The following is a 15,918-nucleotide window of genomic DNA, read 5'->3' as shown; positions in this document are numbered from 1 at the left end:
TTCGTTTTCAAAAAATCATCTTTTAAATAATATCAATATATGTTGGTAATTTATAAAAATCCAATGTTCTCTGGAAATACATCTGTTGAAATGTATATCCCAGCCTGCAAATAGGCTATAATCTGTATCAGACACCCCCATTATCAGTGCGCATTGGTTTAGTCCGCGCTCTGGCGGACTTTTGATTGTACATGCGCCATAAATTTCACTCACTTCATTATTAGGCATTAAACGCAGCAGCCGGCACAGTAAAGATGTCATCCAAAAAAAAAATCAGGCTTTCAGAAAAGAAAAGAAAGGCAAGAGAGACAAAATGAAGGAAAGCAACTGCTTACTGATTTCTTTCCCAAGAAAGGTGAGCCCAAATGTCAAAATTACAGCCTACAGTAACTGATTATCCCATTCACATTCCGTTGCATACCACTGTGATACCAGCCATGGCCGTAGCCAGCTATGAGGAAAGTGAGGTCTGGACCTCGGTAATTTTCAGGGATTTTTTATTTATTTATTTATTTAATCTCGGTTTTCGCATACACGTTTCAATTGACGTTTGTGTTGACATCACTTTCGTGAATGTGTGACTGCGTGGTACCATTTGAAAGGTCTGTTTCTGCCCTTTCCAACGGTGTATATAACACGTGTGTGCGCTCCGTAGTCGGTGAGAAAAGTACCGTCAACATAGTAGCTGCATACCAGTAATCAGTAATAGAAAAATTAGACGAATTTGACGAACGATTTCCTCGGCCACTCTGCAGTGCAGCGGCGATTGCTATATACTGACGGAAAGCTCAGCTCAAGCTCTTTAGAATGATATGATTGTTATATCGATGTCATGTATGGTTCATGAATAAAGAAGACAGCACCTTGTTATAGCAATGCACATTTATGTAGGCTGGAGACAATTTTTCACATCTAATTTAGTAATGAATTCAATATAGCCCATAAATCTTTATAGGTTGTTTAGCAACAACTATAGCCTACAATATGCATCTATCCATCTATTTTTAACTCTATTTTTTATATTGGTTAGTTAGCCTTACTCTATGCCTGGCCAAATGGCCTTTGCTTGTACCAAACATTTGTATGCTTGCATTGGGAAATAATCAGGTTATTTTTAGCTATAGGTTCTAGTTACATTATAATGGTTTATTTTGCTACCTCAATGTGCAACACTGCTATATATTAAAAACTATATAATTTAAAAAATATATATATATATATATTGTAAAAATTTCGGCGCGCGATATGCGCGCGCATCATAGACCTCACCTATTCCTAAATCCTGGCTACGGCCCTGATAGCAGCCGAAGTCAAATAATTAACAAATAATCTCTCATTTTGTTGGCTTCCACATAATTGTGAAATAGAAGCCATATTTGTCTTAAATGTATTTATTTTCATAATAACTATTAGCCTATACAAGTGTCCCAAAAGCCTAACATAGGGTCGATGTTGGTTCAAATATGCATGGTAGTGGTTGTTCCTGGGGCCCCAAATTTGGTGCTACGCCCCTGCTTGCCGATATTCGCGACACCTCCACTAGGTGGCGAACGAATCTCACACACGTCCATTGTCTGACACAGAAGCCAAGGTGGCTGAATGAACCACGCGAACCTTGAAAACGGGTTGAAAGTACCTGAGCATAAGGATAACAAGATAAGCTTGTTCAGTTGGTGTGGGTCAGCGCCTTCAGACCAACGTGGTTTCTGTTTGAAGCAGACCGCTTCCCCGCGCGCAGAAAAGAAGCAGGAAGAAGCAGGAAGAGTAGGTATTTGAACGGAGGACTGTCACTAAGTTATGTATAACTGAGTAATGCTCATCGTTATGTCTTTTTCTCTTCTTACGCAGCCTCAGCATGGCGGCCAAAGACACAGTGACGCGCAATAAAACAGCCATTCAAGAGACTTTAGCTACGGACCGGATGTTTATACTCAACAAAGTTTACGAGAAAAAGTTAATAACGCAACGTGAGTACAACAATCTTAAAAGCATCCACCAAGAGAATGATGAGGGACACGTTATTGAGCTTGTGGATAAGATCATAAACAAAGGAGAAGACTACTGTCAAAGCTTCCTGAATCTCCTGCAAACGGATGAGAGCATAAAAGCAACCTTCCCTGGCCTACAGCTGAATGATACCAGCGTTTTACCTCTGCCTGTGCAAGCCTCTTCACCTCTCAGTGGTAGTTTAACACACATCATGTCACACTATAACACTGCTTTTAAGTCTGTTTCGCATTAAGCATAGTTGTTGAGAGTTTTGGTGTTTTTTTCACTTTCTCTCAGGCGATCTGTTGGAGGACAACAGGAGGAAGGTGAGTTCTCATACTGAAAGTGCACATTGCTGCAGTCAGCTTGTTTCGTTTGGATTTGTTTGCTACACATAATATGGCGTTAAAACTCTCTCAAAGTCATGCCATACTTATTAGCTTGTAGTAACACAGAGAACTTAATCTTTGTTATACTGTAATACCTGATAAAATCAAGATTACTGAGACCCTTAGTTTTGCTCTTTGGTGAACTGCAAGTGTCAAATTGTTTCCTCTGTTCATAGGGCGAACCCTATGAACTGAAAAGCCAGCCAGTTGGCCTCTGTTTGATCATAAACAACGAGAATTTTATGGACAATACACCGAGAAATGGAACGGAGAAAGACGCTCGTATGTTTCAGACACTCTTTCAACACATTAATCGTGTTCGTTGCTGGTTTAAGCTAAATCCTCTCCCCTTTTTAATGCAATTCTCTACAGAAAGCCTGGCAGAGGTGTTCGGCTGGCTGGGGTTCAGAGTGCTGATGTGTAAGGACCAAACCAAGGACCAGATGGAACAGACCCTGACTGACTTTGCTTCTCTGAGTGGCCTCACAGAGCTGCAGGTGCCGAGCATTCAGGAGTGGTCCGGCAGCACTTTCACTGCTCCTCAGACGGTTCTTAATAAGCACGGTGACGCCTTCATCTGCTGCATTCTGAGTCATGGCAAAAAGGATGCTGTGTTGGGGATTGACAAGGAGCCTCTCAATATTAAACAAATCACAAGAACTTTCAAAGGGACTATACAGTCGGCCCTTACCGGCAAGCCCAAAGTGTTCCTGATTCAGGCCTGCCGAGGACGTGAGATACAGCCAGGGGTGTTGTTGACAGATCTACAGACAGATGATGGTGGTCCATTATCCATCCCTGTGGAAGCAGATGTTCTGGTTGCCTATGCCACAGTTGAAGATTGTGTGTCATTTAGACACGCAACCAATGGGAGCTGGTTTATCCAATCTGTGTGTCAGCAGCTGAAGGAGCATTGCCCCAGGTAAAATAACTCAAACAAGTTTGTCTTCAAATCTCTGAAAAATCTGAGCCATCCATAATATTTCAGAAATCTGATTTCCAGAACAGTTTTTTGATGACATTTTTCATTTACAATTAATGAATTTATATCAGCCTTTATTTAACAGACACAAGTCCAAAGGAAGGATTTTATGGTAATGATTTTTCCTAAAAGCTGCTAAATTGTAGACTAATCTGATCGTAGAAACGTGTGTCCACTGTCATTCTGTCCATCTGGGATGAGCTCACGTTCCAAGAACGCGTTTCTGCGCGGACTTTAAATACAGCTTCCTCCTTGTGTAATGTAGCTATGCTGATTAGAGCGATCTTTTTTGTCAAAATATCATGCCCTGCAATGTTGAAAGACAAAAGGTTTTTTTAATTCTGCATCGAGATTTTTTGTTGAAATGATTGTAATTCTCTGGTGGACTATGGAGTAGTGAGCCTCCACCCGTCTTTGCTCCGAAAAAAGACCAAACCTTTAGTGGATGCTCCTTTTATACCCAATGCTGACACCTTCACCAATTAATCTGCTGATTGGAGAACCTTACAAAAAGACGGTACTTTTCCGTATTATTGTTATATATATCCTCGTTTTGGTGTTGACGAAGGTAGTCCAGCTAGTTGGCTGGGGCTAAAAAAAATAAAGCGTCTTGCTTCTCAAAACAATATGCGTTCAAAAGAGTAATACATTGGCATCACAAAATCGTTGTGCAGGAAAAAGTCAGACCTCACATCGCTTGGCGCTATTTTTGCCTCCCTTGATATCAATGCGTCCAGCCACCTAGCGATAGCTGCACCTGTTACGGTGTTTGCTGCCCGGTCTGCTCTTCGGTCTGCACAGTTTACATTGGACGCATTGATATCAAGGGAGGCAAAAATAGCGCCAAGCGATGTGATGTCTGACTTTTGAGTCACTTTACTCTTTTGAACTCATATTGTTTTGAGAAGCAAGACGCTTTATTTTTTTAGCCCCAGCCAAATAGCCGGACTTACTTCGTCAACGCCAAAACGAGGCTGGAACTCGGCTCACAGGACGCAGCAGGGGGTAAGAAAATGTTCATAAATAATATTGATAATATGGGATGTCATACAGCTTCATGTCAAAAGAGACGAACTATCCCTTTAAATTCTGAATCTGTTTATATTTTGCAAATACAAAATAGTTGGAAAAAAATCGGTTTGTACAGGTCTGTTAAATAGATATTCAGAAGAATCAACAAATCACCCATATTTTCCGGTAATGAGATGTGTAGATCTGATTATATGATCACTTTATTTCATCCTGATATGCTCATTGACAGTGATACTGTGCGTTTATGTTCAATGTAAAAATCCTTTTAGGGGTGAGGACATCGGCTCCATTCTCTGCTACGTGAACAATGACGTAAGTGAGAAAGAGGCCTGCAGACTGCCTGGTGTAGCCAAACAGATGCCTGAAGTGAAGCACACCCTAAGGAAGAAACTTGTACTGTGGCCACATGATGAGTGAGACTAAAATCACCACAACTTCAGCAACCAGTCCAGACTTCGATGACTCCTGAATAAGGATGTATAACTCTGGAGAGTGCTTTCTTTAAATCTTTTTTTTCTTAAATATTACTTTATATTCGGATCAATATACTGTATAAGAGAATGTTGGAGAAGTTAAAAGTGCCACCAGAACAGGTGGGTGTCGGATTTCATGTACATGTCTGAAGCTCTGAAGCCATAGCTTGAACAAATACAGAACTGTGACTTTGATTCATTTCCATTCACTATGCACGACGTCTGCATTATTAGTCAAACACATGTAATGTCTTTAATAGACTTATTGGATGGCGAGCGTATGGAGGAACCACACAAAGCAATATAATATTGTCTGTGTACCGGAAGTAACATGTTGGCAAGTAGCGCAAAGAGGAGGAAACTGGGGCATTTATAGTCCGCCCCACCTGTAAAGAGTGGCTACCAATTAGGGCTTTTATAATGCATAAGATGCAAAAGCATCTATGCTGCTGCAGACTCATATACAGTAAAATGAATAGTAATCATTTGAAAACAATAGCATTGCAGTTTTGTGACTCAGGAAAAACATGAACTGACTTTGTTTTCTTCAGCTGTGTACTTTTTCTATTCTATTTTTTCTATGCTAACTATTGCAATTTTTTACCACGTAAACTACATGTTTACCCTTCTGTGTTCCATCTTAGAATAGTTCAAACTTTTCTCACTGTTGGAACTCACATTTTCTAAATAAAACTGTTTGGTAAGAAATTCAATAGTCGCTTGAGTCTTTTTTCACCTACAACATTACATTCCGTCTCATATTGTTGTGTAATTTAAAGTGGTGGGGGTAATAATAATGACGTTATCTTCCTTTCTGTCCTGGCGGTTTTACTTCAGCCTGAGGTTTGGGGATTTACCTCTGGATGTGGCTTCTTGAGCGTCGTTGCCATGCCAACAAGGATTCGTTTGTCTTCCTACCCATAAGAGAAAATGATGGTGGCGAGAGCAGTGCAACACAAGGCTGTCAGGAATAAATTACCCGTCCAAATAAAGGTCTGTCGCGTTTCAGTGCCTTCTTTCAGTCGCGGGAAAACTAGTGGTAAGTAAAGACAGCCTCAGTAATGGACGAGGACCCCTCTGGCGGCGCCATCTCGGTGGCTGAAGGACCCAAACATGGCGAGGAGTTGAGAGCCTCCGATAAAGCCGTCACATACATTTCCAATATTGGTGAGTTTAATGTCCCACAGAGTGGAAGCTGAACCGCGCGTGTTTCGCAGTATTTGCTAATATCTCTTCTTTAATTGCTTCACTTGAAAACAAAGTGGCGAGGGGACACGTTCATGAGAGCTGCAACCTGAGAAGAAAAAGAAAGCGTTTGAAATGGCTGTAAGTGTCCAATGTGTTCAACCAGAGCCTTCGGAGCTGCAGAGGTGTGTGTTTCCAGAGTCTCTGGTGACGGTGTCGGAGGACGGCAGAGACCTGGGGAGGTTCAATGTGGCGGTGGAGTTTGCCCGTCGGCTCCAGCAGCCGTGCGTGCTGCTGCACGCTCAAAGCCACGGAGCCCATGATGGCTCCCCCTGTGGGACAACAGTGACCGGTAAGGACAGGCAGAAGTCTGGAAGTTTTTCTGTGCCATCAGTTTGAATACGAATTTCTAATATTGAATTTTTACAGCATCAAAATCAGACTTTGAATTTGAAAAACCAACAGTGTAAAAAAAAATCAATTTCTAAAGGGATGGATTACTTCTTCCTGTTTACCCGGATGCTGAGTCTGGTTCTTTTTCTACTGAATTTTTTGAAGTTGATTTTTTTTCCACTGAATTTTTAGATGTTGAATTTTTTTACTCTGATTTTTGTTTTTAGAAGTTTTTTTTTTTTACACTTGGTTTTTCAAATTCAAAGTCTGATTTTGATGCTGTAAAAATTCAATATTAGAAATTCGTATTCAAACTGATGGCACAGAAAAACTTCCATACTTAAGCCCCGAAGACCAGATGGTCTCCACTGTTTTCCATTTACAGACGCGTTAGTGTGTCCACCTTTATGTCTCTTCTCTGTTCTGCCATTTTTTGACACTGTAAGCCTACTTAACCGTTGACCTGGAGGTGCTTGAGGAAGACTACTATGAGAATGTCAAGGTCAGTTATTCTAACCTCCCCACAATTAAACTCACCTCAGTCAGCATTTGCAGTAAATGAAAAAACGTACCTGCCTTCCATACTTACCCAACATTTCTATGTTTTAATGTGGCCCTCCTCTCCTTAAAACATGCCTTCAGCTTGCGGGCCACAGTGTGGAAAAGAAGTGCCACATGGTGCAGCGTGATGGGCAGATGCTGATCGATAAAGTTACCACTGTGGGAGAGGTAGGAGACGACAGTGTAGCTCCCGTCACACTAACAGAACTATATACTATTACCTTGTTACACTTTTCTCGTCATAAGCTCGCTATTTTAATACTTTTCCGAGAATTTTTACTGTAGGCCGCACTTATTTTTTGCATGTGAATGTGTGTACAGGAGGTGACAACGGAGAGTGCATCGTTTCCCGTGTCTGTCCTGAGAGGGCTGGTCACTGAGGGTTCCTGCCTGCTGCTGATGCGCCTGATCGCTCTGAGGAAAGAGGTCCCAGAGCACATGGCCTTTGTCTCCTTCGATCAACACATGCGCATCATCCACACCACTTTTGTGAGTGATTACCGCTGTGTAGGCCTTGCTTGGTCTGTCACTGACATATCTGAATAGTACGTTTTTTTTAAATGTTCTTTTGGTCTGATGTCAGAGTGAGCTGGGTCTGAAGCAGCTGGAGGTTGGCGGTGAGGTCCTGGAGGTATTTGGGGTGCAGAGGATCGTTCACTCTGTGGAGAGCAGCCCCTCTACTTGGCAGTGCTACTTCCTGGATGATGGGTAAGCTCTATGATTACAGCTTTACAGAATCTTCTGATATCACTGGTCGCCTCTGTAGATTGTGCACTACTGTATTGTAATATGTTTGGTGTTCGGCAGCACCCTTGAAAGATTACACCACCAACTACGGCAACTGTACTGTGGTAATAGATTGAAATATAAAATCTTGCCAGTGGTAACAAGTGAGGGGCTCTGCAATCGTGGAGTTTTACGATTACCATTTCAGTGCGCTTTGATGGAAGCCATTCTGTGCTTTTGGCTCCATGTAGACTGTCAGTTACTTTTCCATGATTTCTTCCATTTTTTTCATCATTCAAGGTTTCAGTTTTCCCACTTTTGATTGAAGCACAAGAGGCCTTTCACTAGTTAGGTTTCCATTCACCAGCAAAGCACATCGGAGAAGATCTGTTGAAAAAAATCTCCAAAATAAACGTGAATCAGACACATTTCTGTTGTCTGCTGTGAAGCGCATAATGTCGCCAGAGGGTGGCACTACAGGCAGCATTACTGGTGGCTGTAATTCAGTCGAGATTGTTGCCCTAACTGAAAATAACCTATCAAACTGTGGAGGATATGAACAAGAGGAAAGGGGAATTCTCTCTTCCATCTCTGGGAATTACAGGCATATTACATCATATCTAGGAAGATTGCCGTCATTCACATGAGTTTGTTGTTTGCCAGCTCAGACCAGACACAGCTTGTGACTCAAGTCTTTTTTTAATCTTCATTGGGTCATAAACAACCTGTAAAGTCGTTTCTATTCCTGGTAATGTGCATCAAGCGTACTTTGAAAGCAAAAACCAAAAACAAATTTATGAACTCTTTTTTCTTTTTTTGTACGTTCTGTTCTGTTATGTGGGTGAGATCTCACAGAAAGTAAGGGCTCTGACCACTGTGTGATAAATGGGACAGAAGTTTGTGGATCCTGTTCAGCAAACATTGAATTGCATATGTGGCTCACCAAGCACCCAGCGTAATCCTGCGTTTAATGGAACATGTAACAAGTGGACAGACCCTGACGGGGTGCGTTTTTCAGCCCACTTACCATCCTCATGGGTCTCAGATACAGCACTAAAGTGTGCGTACATAGTACGTGTAAGGCTGCATGAAGCTAAATGAAAAGGAGTCACTGTTCGATTGTTGATGAACGAAACAACTGTTGGACCAAACCATTCGAGGTCCAGTTTAATGAGAGTGGGTTTGAAAATTCACCATTAATTTTTGCCCAACATAACAAATGAAAACTTTGGGAGTTTGAAATGATTTTTCAGAGCTGCATCATACACAGAGGATCAGGAAACTGGAAGAAAGAAATAAGTAAAACTAGATAGAATATTGGCTCTTGACTCTTGATTAATAATTTAATACTGTTGTGACATTTCCTCCCCACTTCGGCCTGAATAACAATGAATTTGAGTAGAACTTGTAAGTTTTCTTCTATAGGCGTAAGGTTAGCTGTTTAATGATATTAGTGAGTTTAGGACCATGTCGGTAACACTGACTTGATGTGACGACTGCGTGCATCACACTGATGCTCTGTAAATCACTTTGAGTAAAATGCAGTGCTTGAGATTTGAATTTGTTGAACATTTCATTTTCTCTGTTCAGGCACTTGGTAAGCAGGATGCAGGTGGGATCGCCCATCACCGTGAAGCTTCTGCAGCTGCCATCGAGTATAGACAAAGGTAAGTATTCTCACACACACAGAAAAGAGGCCTTCCGCTAGCAAAGAAAGATTCACTGATGTGGTCGGCGTGTGTCTGCTTGTTTGTGGTTACACATAAGGTTTTGAAAAAATCCCGCTCGTCTGGGAAGAGGACATGCAGATGTGCTCTAACTTCCTGGACAGAAAGGTATCTGATTATGTTCTCATGTGAAAACACATCGGCTTATTATTGTAATTTTATATAATTAGACAAAGTGCACCTAAGTAATAATGTTTACTACAAATTGTTTTATCTTACACTGAGAAGAATAGATTGTGAATGCGCGCTTATGTCTCACTGTGGCAGGAGGAGCTGAAGGCGGACCACGCTTCGTACCTGAGGCAGCACCCAGAGATTCGGGCCCTCATGTCTGACTTCTTGCAGTTCTTGCTGCTGAGGAAGCCAGACGATGTCCTACAGTTTGCCAAAGAATATTTCCTCCCTTTTGCATCCTGCCGTCCTCCAGAACAACCTTGAGAGCACCATAAGGCACATCTCCAATGCCTAAATACTCAAATTTTATAACTTGATGCTCAATTGTAATTCTTACAAGTAGACACAACAAAGGAGACATGGAGGGAGGGGAAGAGCAACATTCAAATCTTTGAATGACTTTGTGAACTTTAAAAAAATAAAAAATAAATAAAACTTAAGGAATAAAGGGGTTTGTTTCTAAAATTGTCCAAGTTTGGCTCATTTCAGTGTGCTCACAGTCATGTCTGGGCAAAACATTTTGGAGTTTCCTAGCTGTATCCGGAAAAAGCTAAGCGTTTCTTCAAAATAAAATCACACAATAACAAAGAAAATGTGATGCACCGTCAAACAACGCGGGGCTGTATCTGAGCTGTTGAAATACTTGAGGTGTTGACGCGTCATTTAGACTGGACTCATCCACAGCAAGAATCGCGAACAGCTGAATTAGGTTTCGACTCCCTCCACTTTACTCGTAGCTTTTACTTTTTAATTTGAGTTCCGAGGGGAGTCGTCTACTCTGTAAAAACTGGCTCATTTCCTCTGAAAGTGAAACACAAGCAACTCATCGGAGAGGACGAGAGAGCGGTGAAACTACTCCAAGTTTAGCTGGCGTATTTTGAATTTTAAACTCAAGAAGACTTAACAGGGTGACAAAGGATCCCTTTTTTTGGTTTCTTTTGAGGCTTCGTTGAAATTGACGAGCGAGTCGACAACCGTAAGTCAGAATGTCGTCATCTAATTTAGCAAACTAAAAGTTAGCAATGAACTTCGGTGATAACGTTGCATTATGTAATTAAGAAGAAAAGCGTACAGTAGTCTTATGTCTTCGTTAAAAAGTCTTAGCTGTAGTTTTTAGTGCCACTCAGTGATACGTAAAAAAGCTGTTGGCCTTGTATTTTACATCTTTGGTGGAGAAATTAGTTATCTTGTTGGGTTTTTGTCTGTGTGACGTCACGGGATACAGCTCAATAATAGTCTTCGCTATTATTTATTTATCAAGGAGCGAATAGTTAATTGATGATATTCATATGAAAATCTGAAGAAAAATTTAGTTGCTAGATTTATGGGAAACACTTTAAAAAGAGAACACCACAAGCCTAATGGAATTGCAAAAAATATTATATTGAAAAAGTGTGCTGTAGTCTTGTAATATAACACCCAAAGACGCACACCAAACAAAGTTTTATGCCAAGTTTACACTTTCCTGTGTGAGGATTTCACTCTCCGGGAAGGTTGATAAGTAACTTAGTGATGTTATCAGACCTGACCATCTGACAAAAGTAATATTACCTGTAACAACACATCTGCAGTCATATTTCCACATTAGTAATCATTGTTCAAGTTATATAGAGGTGATATTTGGCAGGGCAATAAAAACTTCACATTATACTGGCCACTGTGACTTATACAATCTTCTGGTGAGCATAAGTTATTCATTGATCGCATTTTGATATTTGACGCCGCCTGTTTGGCACGTGGAGTTGTCAATACTTTTAGCCTGGTTCCTAATAGACATGCAAACTGTCTCCTTGTTGTTTTATCTGGTTCTTTGTCTCCCTTTCTTGTTTCTTCTTGTTTGATTCTGACCGTAGTGCTGTGAGCTGAGCATCCGACCCGTGCTGGTGGCGGCTGGCAGGGTGATGGATAGGCGGACGCTGTCTCGTGTCGATGAGGAGCTGGACTCCTCTGAGGTTGCAGAGCTTTGCTTCTTGTGTAGTGATGTTATCAACAGGAAGCGCCTGGAAGGGGTGAGCGCCGCATACCAACTGTTGCCCCTGCACGTGTCTCAGTGGCGTGAATAGAAAACAATGCATCGCAGGAAACCGAGCTTATAGACTCTGTATACTCACTTTCATAGACACTTTCTAAAGATTCTCCTCTCAAAGTGGCTCTGTGTGTGTCTCGGTTGTCCTCGCACAGATTTCGGATGCAAAGGGGCTGTTCCTGAAACTTGAGGAAAAAGGTCTGCTGGATAATGGCTCTTTCCTCTGTCAGCTGCTCCACATCATCCATCGAGCAGACCTCCTCAGTCTGCTGCAGACTGACTGCAGACAACAAGAGGAAACCGATGCGAATCCCATCCTGTCTAAGTACAGGTAAAGTAAGAAAGGGGCTTTACATGTACAGCATACATACGGTAATAATACAACAGTACTGTTTAAATACTGCCCCCCCACCCCCGTCTTTCTGGTTTTCACTCTGATGCCCTCACCTTCAGGGTGATGCTGTACAAAATACACGAGGACATGACTCGGGAGAATCTGGACAAGATGAAGTTTCTGTTGACCAGCGAGCTGGGCAGAAGGCAGCTGGAGTTGAGCAATGTGAGAGTGCACCCGCACACCTCGTGAGCGCTTTGAAAAGGAAAAGAAGATCAGCCTGCCACACCTGTGGTTACAAAAGAGACGATGACGTCACAGCTTTGCTCTTTGCTTTTGATCGAAAAGTTTTATATTCGCGAACAACACGAGCCACAAATTGTGCGCTCAACAGTTGAACTCTGAACTGTGATCAGCGTGTGGTAAAGATGTTCATTATTATTGCATCTCTATCCTGTGAGCATATCATAAAGTACATAAGAGGACATTTTGAATTGACCTAGAATTTAAGGAAAGTTTTTCCCAGATAGACAGTGAAGTGAAATGTTTTGTTAGGAGCCCCATTTTTAAGTTTGATTTAGGCAGAAAGAACAATATTCATTATGCAGCGAATGCCTCAGTCCTATTTAAAGCCTAAACAACTTAGAGGATGTGGACACCCTCTGGTGGCTGATTTCAGTTATCAACTGGCTCCATCTATTTAAGATGGTTAATAGATTATGTCTGTTTGGGCAACAGATTTATGAGGGCAGCTCGTCTTTGTTTTAGCCATTGTTTGTCTACATGTAGTTCTGCAGCAGAACCCTGTCATTCTGCCGGAATGGGTGACAAGATTTTGCAGTGAGACTTCAAAGTCTCAAAAACAACATGTCTCCCTGCCTAATTGCAGACGGCTCTGGACGTGTTTGCTGAAATGGAAAAGATGGGATTGATGTCGGCGACGAACGTTGACGAGCTCCACAGGCTGCTGTCGGAACTCGATCAGCAACTGGCATCGATTGTTCAGACTTTCAAGCAAGGTACGAGGCCCACTTCCACACACAAGCAGACACGCATTCAGATTCGGTGCTTCTGTGAACTGTAAAGCTCTTTGTAAAAAAAAAAAAAAAAAACAGTTTACCATCTTTTATTACTCTTCTGCAGGGTTACACACGCAACCTCAACACATCCCGTCTGGACTTATCAGCATAGATCAACAGGTCTGTGTGTGTGTGTGTGTCGGTGTGTTTCTGAAGAGTTAATCCTGCAGTGAGCCTGCTGACTGACCGCTATGATTGATTTCTCCCCACAGAGGGCCAACAACTTTCCTCCGCCAGCGCAACCTTTTCTATCCATATCGGAGACTCAGCCCAGCTGTAAGCGCCCTTTTGTACATACTCTCATTATTTAGCCACTAAATAACTTTCTGTGAGCCTTGGGCCACAGTTTGAGGAGCACTAGTTCTTCCTCCATGTTTTTATTCTCATATTTCCTCAGGTGGAGGAGAGAGTCTTTTCTCCGATGCGCAACCAGACACAGAATCATCGTCTCTTTCAGATGAGGTAAAACATTTACAGACTCGCGATTACCTCTCATCTGTTCATTCCTTTCGTTTATGGGAGCTTGATTTGTCTTCGGGACTTTGTTTGCGCCCTGTAGACGGAGTACTACTCTATGTCTCGTATTCCTCGAGGCTTGTGCGTGATCATCAATAATGAGACCTTTTTTGGGCCAAATTTAAAAAATCGCCAAGGAACTCAGGAGGATGAAAGTATGTTTTTTTTTTGTTTGTTTGTTTATTATTTAGAGATAAGTGCTGGTCACAAATGACATGATGCAATCAACACCATTTGTCCTTTTTTCTGTGTTGCACAGAGACTCTGACCACAGTGTTCAAACGCTTTGGCTTTAAAGTGGTGGTACACAAAGACCTGACTGCAGATAAGATTCGACATGAAATACAACGGCTGAGCCAGAGGGACTTTTTGCGTGATGATGCCTTAGTGAGTTGTGCCGCTCACCGTCAAAGCAGTCTCTTTACAGACTTCTGTTTCAAAACCATTAGACGCCGTCAACATCTGGGAAATATCCCTTTTCTTTCTTTGAAGTTAGACAAGAAGATTGATGACTCATTTGTGTTTGTTAAACTTCAAGCCAGAGGCCCAGACAAGAATCAGGCTGCTACACAAGCGCAACTTGTCAATTTTGCACCTCGGTTTTAGTGTAGACGTTGATGGACTAGCAGCCGTTTTACATTTACTGTACAGTGGGAAAAGTTATCAGTTTTTCTTGTTTGACTCACAGTGAAGCAGAGCATACCTCCAAAAGAAATGTAACATTCTATTCCTTTTCCAGTGAGGTTAAACTTCTGATTAGTTATCATTGTTTATCAAATCAAATTTATTTGTATAGCACATTTCATGTACAAAACAATTCAAAGTGCTTCACATGAAATAAAAGCATTGCAGCAGGGAGTGGAAGAAGCATTAAAAATACATAAAAGAATATAAAGAGAAACAATTTGAATAATTTAAATGAATTTAAAAACGAGCAACAGTCCAGATAAATTAAAAGATACCGTGCAGATTTCATGCATAGATACATGAGAAAAGAAATGTTTTTAACCTGGATTTAAAAATGTCTACATACAAAAGCGCAGCTTGTTTAGCACCTTCTAAGTTCTACAAAGCTTTGGTGGGTGTTAAATTCAAGCTCCATTGAGACTTGATACACCGCTGTCTGTGTTCTCTCCGTAAGGTCATAGCCATCCTTTCCCACGGAGAAGTGGGGTGTGTCTTTGGCAGTGATGAGAACGAAGTGCGTCTGCGAGAGTTGACGGAGCCCTTCAGGAGTGGCGGAGCCCCCACCTTGGCAGGGAAGCCCAAACTCTTCTTCATCCAAGCGTGTCAGGGCAACGGCTACCAGATAGGATCCTTGCCGTGCCCCCCGATGGCAATACAGGAGGAGGAGGAAAAACCCAGTCGCTTGGAGGAAGACGCTGGTCGCGTCCAGGGCAAGACGGTGCCTTGGGACGCCGACTTCTTGATAGGCATGGCCACTGTGTCGCAGTTCAAGTCGTTTCGAAACACCTCCACGGGCTCCATCTACATCCAGGAACTGTGCAGGCAGCTGACTAAATCAGCAGAGAGGTAAGAGAGTGTTTGGTGATGCAACCTTAGAGTTCTGATAAGTGTGACAAAGTACCACCTAAGAGTCGAGCTGACTGTTTTCCTTGTTTTCTGTGCAGCACGGAGAAGGACGACATCCTCACCGTCCTAACACGCGTGAACAGGGAGGTCAGCAAAGGAGTGTACTTATCGTTCAAGCAAATGCCAGAGCCCAAGTACACCCTCACTAAGAAACTGGTCCTCAGATATGTATGAGCTGGGACCATATTTTCAGCTCGCCATATTCTCAGAGACTCGATTCCAGTTACAGCATGTGTGTGTGTGTGTGTGTGTGTGTGTGTGTGTGTCTCTCTGTGTGGCACAAGTGATTTAAATGAATTCTTTTTTTTCCTGTCAATCAAAAAGCCCAATAAAAATGTGTTGTAAAATGTCAATTTAGAACAGTATTTATCCCAAAAAAACAAGCATTTATCTAAAAAAAAAAAAATTAACAGCAAGAAGAGACTTTATTATCCATTATTTCAGCAGATTTAAAGCGGGCGATCAGTGTTGTCAACTATTGGAAAAATGTGTCTTCCACATAATAAAAAGATATCAAGAAACGTGTTAACTGGTGTCTGGTAGTTTCTAATGAAACCTGTTCCATGCTGTGCTCCTTTGAGAAGATGACACAAGAAAACAGACTTTTATTATTATTATTATTTTTTATTATTTTTGGGTGGTGAGCCTCATACCCCAACCCACAACCCTATTTTAAAATTGCGATCTGCAATATATGAAAAGGAGGGCATAGAACCGAAAGTACTCTTCTGTTCAAATC

At 41.8% G+C, this 15,918-nt stretch overlaps 3 protein-coding genes across 4 annotated transcripts; all 3 read left to right on the top strand.

Annotated features, from left to right (window-relative positions):
* The first annotated feature begins 1,558 nt into the window (after window positions 1-1,558).
* Window positions 1,559-5,549, top strand: LOC142399291 (caspase-3-like). Its single transcript, XM_075483879.1, has 6 exons — window positions 1,559-1,764; window positions 1,849-2,183; window positions 2,287-2,315; window positions 2,555-2,660; window positions 2,751-3,300; window positions 4,662-5,549. Exons 2-6 carry the CDS (start codon window positions 1,856-1,858, stop codon window positions 4,807-4,809), a joined length of 1,161 nt encoding a protein of 386 aa, XP_075339994.1. The 5' UTR covers window positions 1,559-1,764; window positions 1,849-1,855; the 3' UTR covers window positions 4,810-5,549.
* Window positions 5,550-5,770: 221 nt separating this feature from the next.
* Window positions 5,771-10,099, top strand: LOC142399293 (ciliogenesis-associated TTC17-interacting protein-like). 2 transcript variants are annotated; one of them, XM_075483880.1, is made up of 9 exons: window positions 5,771-6,032; window positions 6,217-6,402; window positions 6,890-6,945; window positions 7,086-7,172; window positions 7,326-7,493; window positions 7,588-7,712; window positions 9,321-9,397; window positions 9,498-9,565; window positions 9,725-10,099. In XM_075483880.1, exons 1-9 carry the CDS (start codon window positions 5,927-5,929, stop codon window positions 9,893-9,895), a joined length of 1,044 nt encoding a protein of 347 aa, XP_075339995.1. In that variant the 5' UTR covers window positions 5,771-5,926; the 3' UTR covers window positions 9,896-10,099. The 2 variants fall into 2 exon arrangements, with proteins under 2 accessions (XP_075339995.1, XP_075339996.1); XM_075483881.1 differs by having other exon boundaries at window positions 5,945-6,032; window positions 6,128-6,402.
* A 328-nt stretch (window positions 10,100-10,427) lies between these two features.
* casp8 (caspase 8, apoptosis-related cysteine peptidase) lies at window positions 10,428-15,708 on the top strand. The gene is made up of 12 exons (XM_075483878.1): window positions 10,428-10,607; window positions 11,485-11,640; window positions 11,813-11,988; window positions 12,111-12,216; window positions 12,881-13,010; window positions 13,135-13,190; window positions 13,283-13,346; window positions 13,468-13,532; window positions 13,630-13,741; window positions 13,846-13,973; window positions 14,728-15,119; window positions 15,218-15,708. Exons 2-12 carry the CDS (start codon window positions 11,533-11,535, stop codon window positions 15,351-15,353), a joined length of 1,473 nt encoding a protein of 490 aa, XP_075339993.1. The 5' UTR covers window positions 10,428-10,607; window positions 11,485-11,532; the 3' UTR covers window positions 15,354-15,708.
* Window positions 15,709-15,918: the final 210 nt, after the last annotated feature.

Source organism: Odontesthes bonariensis, chromosome 14 (genome assembly GCF_027942865.1).
Source record: "Odontesthes bonariensis isolate fOdoBon6 chromosome 14, fOdoBon6.hap1, whole genome shotgun sequence".
In the NCBI taxonomy this organism is placed as follows: domain Eukaryota; kingdom Metazoa; phylum Chordata; class Actinopteri; order Atheriniformes; family Atherinopsidae; genus Odontesthes; species Odontesthes bonariensis.
Note: the sequence above shows the minus strand (reverse complement) of the source record. Positions and strands in the feature narration are given on the sequence as shown.